At 48.1% G+C, this 10,487-nt stretch overlaps 1 protein-coding gene across 2 annotated transcripts in view; it reads right to left on the reverse strand.

Annotated features, from left to right (window-relative positions):
• Positions 1–499: 499 nt before the first annotated feature.
• Positions 500–10,487, reverse strand: part of pik3r2 (phosphoinositide-3-kinase, regulatory subunit 2 (beta)) — a 32,517-nt gene continuing 22,529 nt past the window's right edge. For both annotated transcript variants that reach the window (XM_008280894.1, XM_008281677.1), the window contains 14 exons: positions 10,069–10,161; positions 7,594–7,662; positions 6,895–7,044; positions 5,248–5,458; positions 4,983–5,068; positions 4,777–4,879; positions 4,432–4,530; positions 4,117–4,297; positions 3,783–3,902; positions 2,918–3,060; positions 2,661–2,837; positions 2,486–2,557; positions 2,205–2,375; positions 500–824 (listed from right to left, as the gene is read on the reverse strand). In XM_008280894.1, the coding sequence (XP_008279116.1) occupies positions 617–824; positions 2,205–2,375; positions 2,486–2,557; positions 2,661–2,837; positions 2,918–3,060; positions 3,783–3,902; positions 4,117–4,297; positions 4,432–4,530; positions 4,777–4,879; positions 4,983–5,068; positions 5,248–5,458; positions 6,895–7,044; positions 7,594–7,662; positions 10,069–10,161 (1,883 nt within the window). In that variant the 3' untranslated portion in view covers positions 500–616. The remainder of the gene's footprint in view (positions 825–2,204; positions 2,376–2,485; positions 2,558–2,660; positions 2,838–2,917; positions 3,061–3,782; positions 3,903–4,116; positions 4,298–4,431; positions 4,531–4,776; positions 4,880–4,982; positions 5,069–5,247; positions 5,459–6,894; positions 7,045–7,593; positions 7,663–10,068; positions 10,162–10,487) is intronic.

Consider the following 10,487-nt stretch of genomic DNA (forward strand, 5'->3'; position numbering starts at 1 on the left):
GGTGCGAAGCAAGCAGCCGGGTTCAGCCAAGCCGGTCCTTTCAGCGGATGACAGCTCAGGCTTTTGTCTGTGGAGAGTTTGCAGGCAGTCTGGGACGACAGATCGGGCCTTTGTCTGCACATTTATCTCATGTTCAAGGCAAAAAAACAAAAGTGCCTCCTGTAAGTTCTCCATCATCCCACCATCTGGTTGCTCCGCTTCTGCCCCACAAGCTTGAAAAATAGATTTCTGTGTGCTTATTTAGTCTTTAGTCAGTTGTTTTTGTCTTCTCTGTATCAAATGCATGTTCTTGCGTATCCTCACACTGTTTGTCCATAACTGACGCTGTACAGTCACGTCTGGCTGATGCAACCCTCGTCCAGGCTGAAGCCAGTGCACCAGCCAGGCTAACTGTACGGCGCTTCGTTATCAGTAGTCGTGTGTTTATGATGAAGCCATGCTGTGAGCGAGGACCGGGTCGGTGTGGGGAATCGACACCGGCTTCCAGGAGTCTGTTCTACCTGCCACTTCTAAACACACAAGCAAGCGTTGTCCAGGGGATTATTGGTTCCCAATGCATATGAGTGAAAGTCTCGTTTCCCACCCCGGCTGGCGTCCTGCACTGCTGGTGGAGAACTCATCTGGGGTGCTGGTTCTGGTTCTGAGAGCGGGCCAGGACTGGGTAGGCCAGATTTACATTCAGCTGGTCGTTGTGTTGGACCAAGGAGACGTTCTTGTAATGGAGCACCAGGTCTTTGAGGGACGAGTACAGGTTGTAGGGCTCAGCGAAGCCGAAGCCGGTGGCCGTCTTGTAGATGACGCAGTGCTTGGTGTCGCCCTCCACACTGAGAAGAAGGACAGAGATCAGTCACAGAAGCCCTGAACGTTCTGGGATTATTCACTGAGTAGACTCACACTGTACACATCTACACGAACTACGTCTCCCAGAATAAAAGCTGACTGCAGCTGCTGGTTTGTGCGCCTGTGGAGAGAGAACATGAGCTGTTCTCTGCTGAAGAACGTAGTAGAACGTCTGCTGAATCACCTTCTTCCCCGTTACACTCTGGGTTGTGTGAATCATTAAACAGGCAAGGCGTAATGTTTTAATAAGTCATCTTGAGAGCTGTTGCTGGGCAGGTTTTGTGACCTTCGGATGGAGCTAGGTTGGCTGTTTTTCTTCCTGAAGTCCAGTCTGTGTGCTGAACCGAACCACCTGATGCTGCCGTTTATTCACAGACAGAGTTCTTCTCATAGACACTGATTCTCTACAGAGCCAAAGATCTGACGCAAAAAATAATAATGTGAAGAGTTGGTACTGTATATGGTCTTTAAAAGCTCATCAGGTCCCCCTTCTCCACCAAGAAGAACTAGGTGCTGGTTCCAGAACTTAGCTGGTTCACATCTGGCACCTCGTCAGAACTGGTTGCTTTTCCATCAGCCAGGAGCCCAGTCAGAGTCGTACGCCACTGCATACGGAGCCGTTTACCGAACAGTGCTGGCGCCACACGGAGTCCACACAGGACTCCAGACGGACTTTGCTACTGATGTGACCAACTTTCTCATCTGGTCACAGGAGAAACATCTGACCTGCTGAACATGTTCTCATCCATAGACTCTACAGTTTACGATGGTCCCTGAACGCCCCACATAGCAGGCTGCGCTAGCTGCTGCTGGTGGCCGCGGTGCTCAGACCGGAGATGATTTAACAGAGTGAACCAGGAGGTTCTGGTGTCACATCTGTCCAGGATGAAGCCCAGTGATCTGTTCTCATGCGGTCTTTTCTATGAGCAGAACAAACAGCATGTAGCTGCTCCGTTTGTCACCAGAACACCTCATTTCTAAGCTAAATACTGAAGTTCTAACAGTCCTGTTCTCCACTAATGTGGTGCTGCTGCTGAGACACAGTTGGACTGGACTTCAGCGCAACAGTTTGTGCAGAACTTCCCTGTGTCCCGGGACTCATTCCAGTACATCTGTGATTGAGACGTCCTGGTGAAAAACCACACTAATCACCTCTTGTGTGCCCCATCCATCAGTCTTGGAGGTCACGATAGCCCCGCCCCCAGTGGAAACACAAAGAACTGGTGCTGAGTCAGGACCCAGCTCGGGACCAGCACTGGAACCAGTTTGGTGGAAAAGGGGTACCAGTGACTAAAGGAATAGAACAGCCTCCATCACCACTGTGACTTTATTTAATGTGAGACAGAAAAGGAACTCAAACTCACACCACTGAACAGGCGTAGGAGCCCTTCTGCGATTGGCTCTCGCGGATGAGAAAGGTTCCATCGCATTTCCCTCTCAGCATGTTCTCGGCCTCGGTGCGCTTGATGTCGCCCACGTACCAGGTACACTCATCGTGGTGGGGCGAGCCCTCGTCCTCCTCCAGCGAGTAGGAGCTGAACACACACAAAACAATGCAGCCATGTCACAGCATGAACAGAACACTGAGCCGGACCGGTCCTGCCAGAGCTGCTGCAGGGTCCGGTCATGACGTTCTCAGACTTACTCATCTGCGTCGTTCTTGATGCCCAGCCACTCGTTGATCTTCTTCTGCCTCGTTCCCTTCTGTGTCAACCATCTGAAAAGGTTTGAATGCATCATGAGTGAATGTGCAGACGTACGTTCATGGAGTGTGTTACGTGAACTAAAGGTTTTGAACTTCTGGATTTCACTGTGCTTACATCAGGTACTGGTCTCTGATCTTGCGCAGCTGGATGAGATCCGGCTTCAGGCTGTTCATCTTCTTGTCGATCTCTCTGTTGTCAGACACCTGTTGCCTTAAGTCCTGCTCCAGCTTCCGCTTGCTGTCATGGATCTCCTTCACGCGAGACTTCAGCCGCTCTGAGTTGGTCTGGATCCTGGTTTGGGACATTTACAAATGTATAAGTTCTGCTCTGACTGAGCAGCCGGGCTCCGTTTACTGGTCTCACAGTCTTACTTTTGGATTTCCTTTTCGTTGCCCTCGCGCTGGAACCTCTCCAGAGACTCTCTGCTGTAGCGCTCCTGGGTCTCACACTGCTCCTCAAAGATCTTGATGGTCTCGTTGAAGGCCTCGATGGCTGTGCGCTTCATCTGCAGCTCCTGTAGGGAGGAGGCAGCGAGACAGACTGTTTATCTGATGTTTCATTTATTCTGACTTTTATTTCATTTTTATTTATTTGTCTGTCTGGACGGGACAGCACGTATTAATGAGAACACAGTCTCAGGTTGCAGTAAATATGCCGGGTTTAGCACGAGGCTGATTTCCATCCGGTGTCCCGCACACATGAAAGAACAACACACGTGGATACAAACGTATACAAGAGCAGAGAAAAAAGAAAAGAATAATAAATAAAAACAACAACAGTAGAACACAGACAGTAAGAGTGAGTCAGACTGCGTTATACCTGCCCTAATGTGCATGTCGGTGAAGTGGCTGACGTTCTCAGCGTTTACACGCTTGACTGTTGATCAGCCGTGTCCTACATCGTCTCTTAAAGCTGACGAAGGTGGAGCTTCCTCTGACAGCTAAAGGTAAACTACTCCGGTTTTAATAGATAATACATCCTGTGCAGAGGAGGATTTTCTAAATGGTACTTCAGTCACATATCAGAGCTGCTTCTAACCTCACATGGTAGACATTCACACCTTCAAGCTTCACATTTTCATCTGATGGGTCATATTCTACAACACAGTAATTTACACTGGGTCTAACTAGATGTTTCCTTTGGAGTCATGCTGATCATCCATTTCACCCTCAAGACAGGCTGGATGTGTTAACGCTGACCTGTTTCTGTAGCTGTCTGTGTGTACAGAATTCCTACCTGTGAGGTGCGCGTATACTCCTCGTACAGGGAGTCGTACTCGCGGTTCTTCTCCTGGTACTGCTCATGGTACACCTTCAGCTGCTCTCCCACCTCCTCTATGCTGTTTTCCTTCACCAGCTGAGCCAGACAAAGAGGAGATCAGAATAAAACCCCGCTGTGATGAGTGAAGCACTGAAGCAGATCGGACTTACTGATGGATTTATTTATAATGTCATAATGGTTTCTAGATGAAAGGAGGCCTGCAGAGCCACGTTGTGACTGAACTGAATGACACACAGCTTGTGATGTGAATATGAAGACTCATCCTGAAACCAACAGACGCCTGACCAACCTGCTGGTACTTGGAGATGGGGTACAGGAGCTTGGTGTCCAGCTTGGCGTTGTACTGGGCCAGGGACTCGTGGCGGTAGTGATTGATGAGCTCCACCACAGACAGGAAGGTCAGCGGCTCTGAGAAACCGTAGCGCCCGTCTCGGTGGTAAATCTTGATCAGCTTGTTGTTCCCTCCTTTCCTGCAGGGGGAGACAGGCGGCAAGTGAGCGTCGCAGGAAGTAATGCACGGCCATGCACGCTGACTGTGTGAATCACGCGTCACCCGTAGCAGATGTGCAGATGTTCAGTGAGGGAAGCAGAGGTGTGGCTTTACCTGAGGGTGAGCGTGTACTCGCCCTCCAGTTTGCTGGAGGCGTCTCGCACCAGGAAGGTCCCGTCTGGAGTGTCTCGCAGCTTCTCATTCACCTCCTCTCTGCAAACACAGCAGCATATTTCCATTATTAGCACTAACGGTGATAATTACAACCTCACTGATCATGTTCAGCTGTTTCATGTGTACCTTCAGGCCATCCTAGCATTTAGCTAACCTGATGGCAGCAGCTGGTACCGGAGACTGACGCCTTTCAACCAAATACTTTTAATATAATAAAAACAGAATGAGCCAAGATGAAATGCTGAATCCCCCCCAGAACAGTGAGCTTGTCACTGAACAACTTACCTGGAAATTTCCCCCCAGTACCACTCTGCGTCGTTCAGCAGGCTGCTCGTGTCCGTCATGGCCGCCGGCGTCATTTTGGACTTGACTGGCTTCGCTGGGAGAACTGGAAGACGACACAGACACCCATAAACACCCAAACATCACCAGCAAAAGGGTTCTGTACTGAGGGAGTTGATCTCAGTGGTGTCAGAGATAAAGCAGCTCACCTGGAGGAGTGAGGTTGTGCTCTGTGGTCCTCTCTATCAGCAGCCTCTCCACCACCAAGGCAGGGAACTCCTCATCTGACGGCAACCTGCCAATCGATCCATCAGTCAAGTTAGAATGAGCTCATCATTTCAGACGTTTAATACACTCCAGAGTCTGATGAACTACCAGCAGCCTAAAGCCTGGAGAAAAGACAAGATCTGACACCTGCATCAGCACTTCAGCTTCACACCATGTTCATCTGTTTGGAGAGCAAAACCAGCGTACCAAGGGGTGGAGGGGCCCGTCCGGACCAGCAGCGGGCCGAAGATCTTCCCCAGCGTGTGCGTGTCCAGGTCGTTGCTGGCCTGAGCCTGGGCCACCTTGGCCAGGTGAGTGAGGAGGTACTGCAGGGTGAGGCGGTGGTGGAGGGGGACGGCGGTGGAACTCTCCAGGACCAAGCTCACCTCTCTGTCACAGCTACCAGCGACCGCTCCGTCTGGAGGAGGGATTCAAACAGCCGTGAACAGAATCCGCATGTAGTTATACAAAGAGAATTATGTGCAGTTTATCAGATTTGGCCGAACGGCGGGAATCTGAGGAGCATCTTTGATCCGTAAGTCGATGATGGTGTTTTTCAGGAGGGTGAAACGCAGGCGGTCAGCGCTGTAATTAGGTCAAATATATGTCTGAGATGAAATGACGCCGTCCTTTGTGAGGAGGTGAATCAGCTGAAGCCTTTCCAACATGCCTCAGGCAGCCTGTCCTCTCCTGACATGAGGCTGGACTCCATCAGCAGCACACAAGGCCCAGCCCAGTCCTTCTTCTACTTGCATTACAATCACTGGCTCATTGAAAGGAGCCTTTCTGTGCACTACGACAACATCAGCAGCCTACAGTTCATCTTAGGACCGGTGCTGCTCACCCACACTGCAGGAATTCTCCTCATCACTCTGTTTTTTAAAATATTTTGCACGTTACCACACAATTGAGTCCAAACACATAAAACAAGTTAAAAGTATGCCCACGTGGGCTATACTCTGTCATGTGACTGGTACCAGATCTACAGCTGTCAGCAGACTTCAGAGACTGAAGACAGTGTTTTAAATATTAGTGGCCATGCGTGTTGTAGCCCACTAACTGCAGACTGCATGTGCGTCACAGTACTGCAGATTATCTTCCAGAGCGTTCTGCTGGTTTTGACACTGATGCATGCATTTCTGCAGAGTTCAGGGCTCTGCTGGTTTAACCCAATGCTAGAAATGTAAGAGCATCAACCTGCAGAGACTTGAATCTGTCCTGGAATGAATAATTCATCACGGACTGAAAAATGTTGACTCTCATGAACGGACTGTTTTAAACGAGTTTCAGGTTCTCGTGTTGCTCTTCATGCTGTCCGATCAGAACCTGAGCCCACTAGGACGCTGCTAGTTAATGTAAAACAGGAGGGTGTGTTTGGAAGATGGCCGGCCGTAACGTACAGAATCTGTGATAAACTTCTGCCATAAACAAACCATTATGGATAAAAAAAAAAAACAGAATAAAAGATGACGGACTTTTCTCATCAGAGAAAAATGGTGGATAAATGTTGATAAAAGGCTCCACTTTAAGCTAAGATAAGATATTTATTTATCTCACGGTGGAGAGATTCACGTTGTCAGCAGCACAGAGAAACAGTGCAAACACAAGCATAAACACGCATATAAAACAAAGAATAGTGCAGACGTAGAACATAAACCTGAGGATATAGACAAGATAGAGATGTATGTATTTATATATGTAAAAGATATAGAAAATAAAGATATAACAACAACAACAATAATAATAATAAACAGTGCAAATGCAAATAGATCCACATATAGATGAACTGTGCGTAACCAGTGTGATATAAACAGGTAAACACACTGAAGCTCCTCCGTGCAGGACTGGGCCTACCTGTCGACTGCTGCAGGACCTGCTGCTGCATCACAGCAGTCTGCAGGTGTGGGTAGATGCAGGGAGGGATGACTGGTGACGGCAGGTCTCTCAGGTAGTGCAGGACGCTCTCAGACAGGTAGCCGACATCCCTCTGACCCACGTCGCTCTCTGCACCACAAACACAGCTCATTTACTACAGGAAGAAATCCCAGCAAAGTCAAACAACCACCTGCTGAGGAATCTGAACCAGGCTGTGACGGCATTTATCCCGTCCTCATTTAAATAAAAGAGGAAGTAAAAGGTTTATACTCTCAATGGAGCTGTAGTGATCCGCTGAGTAACTGATTAGTCTGTTGACAGAACATCAACAAGGCCAAATGTTCTCTGCTTTCTGCTTCTCAGACATCAGGATCTGCTGCTGTGTTTTTGTCATATATGGATTCATTAATAATACAGATAACTAGCTGGAGGCCTGGAGCTCACACAGAAACGTGAGATCCTTCAGAGACCAGGCTCTGAATCAAACCGGCTGAATCAGTAGAGGACTGCTGCTCAGCTTCACTCAACAGGAATATGGCTCAGAAAGGTGACTGAAGAAGCATGCAGGCTGACAAAACAACTCAGACGTGTTCACTGGACTTTCTGGAATTCAGTTTGACAAAATAAGTGATGCTGATCATTTATTAAAAGAGATGCATGTGAGGGAACTGGACTGACCGGAGCTCAGGCCGTAGGCCGGGCTGTCTGCGGAGCCGACTGACCGGTACAGCCACTTACAGTCCAGACCTGAGAGACACAAGCAGGAGGTAAAGGTCACAGACGGCAGCAGAGCAGATCTAATAACGTAGAAGATGATGAGACAGACAGCACCATTTAACCCACAAACACACATGTAGACTCAGACTGACTTTATTAATCCCACTCAGGTATTCCAGCAGCAGGACGATTCAACGAAGGGGGTAAACGAGACAGCACAGAACATTAGGGTACACAATGGAGGCAAAGTAAGATGAAAATATAGAAAACATAATACAGAAGAAAGTCAACTAAATTTACCCGAATATGAAAGAGAGATGCAGAAATGTGCACATGTGCTCAGACTGAAGCATTAAAGAGTCTCACTGCTGTCGGATAACAACAACAACAACAACAACAACAACAACAACAGCAGCAGCAGCAGACAGGACATCTAACTTGTGTGTGAAGAAGCACATGATCAGATATTCAATTGGGAAATATTCCATCCATCATCTCTACACCTTCATCCTTGTTAGGGTCATGGGGGGACGGAGCCTATCCCAGCTGACTCAGGGTGAAGGCAGGTTCACCTGGACAGGTAACCAGTCTATCACAGGGCCACACTTAGAGACAGACAACCAAGCACACTCACATTCACACCTACGGACAATTTAGAATCACCAATTAACCTCAGCATGTTTCTGGACTGTGGGAGGAAGCCGGAGAACCCGGAGAGAACCCACGCTGCACAGGGAGAACATGGAGACTCCACGCAGAAAGATCCCGGGTGTCCTCACCGGGACGCCAACCGGCGATCTTCTAGCTGTGAGGCCACGGCGCTAACGGTGCTAACGGTGCTAACCACCGAGACACCTGCAGCTCTTTGGGAAATATTAATTTCCCAAAACAACTTCCAGTTTCATGCTGTTTCCATTCAGTACTCAATCGGCTGGTCCTTCAACAGAACCCGTGTTTCCTGTTGGTTTGTTCTTTACTTGGTGGAAAATAAAGATTCATGTAGTGACTCTGAACAACAGAAAGCTAATCTCTGCACGTGGAGCCGTCAGTTTAAAAATAAAGGAGAGATTTTAACTCCGGTTAGCTCCACATTAGTCCCAGACTGTAAGAAGTGCTTTCAGAAACACTTTGTCTAGACGGTGTGCGTTGAGGAGGCAGTTCCTAGAGACGAGCCGGTCTCTCAGGTAGCTGTGAAAACCACACCGTGCAGTCAGAGTGTAGATCCAACACCCAGAGGTAATTCAATACTCCTGTGACATTCTGCTCTCTACATCCAGAGACAGGCCCGCTAGACACACCAAGATCTGAATATGTGCACAAACAAAATAGTTTCTGTCAACTGAAAGCTGGTATGTGGTGTAAGGAACACAGATGGTTCGTTAGAGTAGCTGATAATGTGCACATAGAGCCAGAAAACTAATGACTTTAGTCCCAGTTTTTATTCATTTAACTCCTCAAAACTAGCCTCAGAGATTTAGTAAGTGACAATAACTTCATGAAGAGATGAAAAGCTGTGTCCTTACTCCAAACTACACACAAACGCTGAGTTTGGGTTTGTGGTGAAACCTTAAAGTAACTGAAGGTAAATGAAGCTCCTGAGCACAGAAACACACTTTTTAATGACATTATTTAAATTTTTTTTAATGCCAACATCACTGCACCGCACTGCAAACGCAAAAACATAAAGTAAGAGGTCGTGGGAGAGCTGCTGTGGTGTTTTAAACAGAAGGCTTATTGTATTATTAGGATTTTTTGTGCACTAATTGCAAAGCCAGGACATTCTGAAATGCACAAAAGATGAAATGTTATATATTGCATACAGTGAAGGTCGCTCTCTGCGCATGTGTCTACAGGTGAACTCAAACCATCAGTCAAATAATTAACTGAAGATGTACCTGCAACTATCTGAATATCTGTAATCTGTCAGTTTTAAAGCAGAAATACCAAAACGTTCCAGTTTCTGCTGCTCCACTGTTCTGACTTAATGCTTCTCTTTGCCTGACGTGACGGTAAATGGATCATCTGAACCACAGCAAGTCGCTTACAGACCTAGAAACCTGTATTTCTAACTAACGTCTGGGCATTAAACAGTTTGTGAATGAGACGGCAGACAGAAAGTAAAAAGACAGAGAGAAACTGTGAATGGAGTCCCGCTGAGCTGTTTGTTCATAAGACGGTGTGAATCAGACCCACTGTGCAGGACGCTCACTGCTCGGACCTACATCACATTAAACCTAAACACGGGAGCTCCAGAGTGACGACGAGTCAGAATGAGCCGAAGCCGTGAATGTGCATGAAGTCATGAGAACAGTGCGGCTCGCCTGTAAGTCTGCACTTGTGCAAACGCTGGCGTGGAAGTCGGAGACAGTCGCACGTAGACGGAAAGATGGTGAGGCAGACGGCAGATAAGCCGTCGACCGGTTCCCAGGGACGTACCTCTCCTCTCTATGGCTTGGATCAGGCCGACGAGGGCCGGGGGAGCCGTCTCCGGCGGCGTGAACTGCTCGCTCAGGTCCGGCACCGACACAGCTGAAACAACAACACAGATGTGGGTTAGGCTGCTGCAGTGACAGGCCGCCGTTAACCAGGAGCAGCTGGAGGCATAGCATGAAGCTGAGAGCGTGGATTAAACCTGCCAGGACGCCATGAGACACGGTGCAGCTCAGGTTCATTTCACAAAAGAGCTTTTTTTCTCTTTTGCACATTGTTGAACTGAATGTGAACTAAAAGAGAAGAAGCCTGAAATGCGAGCTGCAGCGGTGGTTTGTAAGTCCTGGACGACGCCTGATCATAAAACCTCACTTCAGTTCATGTGCAAAAGAAAGACGGGAGAGAACAATACATGCAGAAAAACA

Source organism: Stegastes partitus, unplaced genomic scaffold (assembly GCF_000690725.1).
Source record: "Stegastes partitus isolate 25-593 unplaced genomic scaffold, Stegastes_partitus-1.0.2 Scaffold0, whole genome shotgun sequence".
Taxonomy (NCBI): domain Eukaryota; kingdom Metazoa; phylum Chordata; class Actinopteri; family Pomacentridae; genus Stegastes; species Stegastes partitus.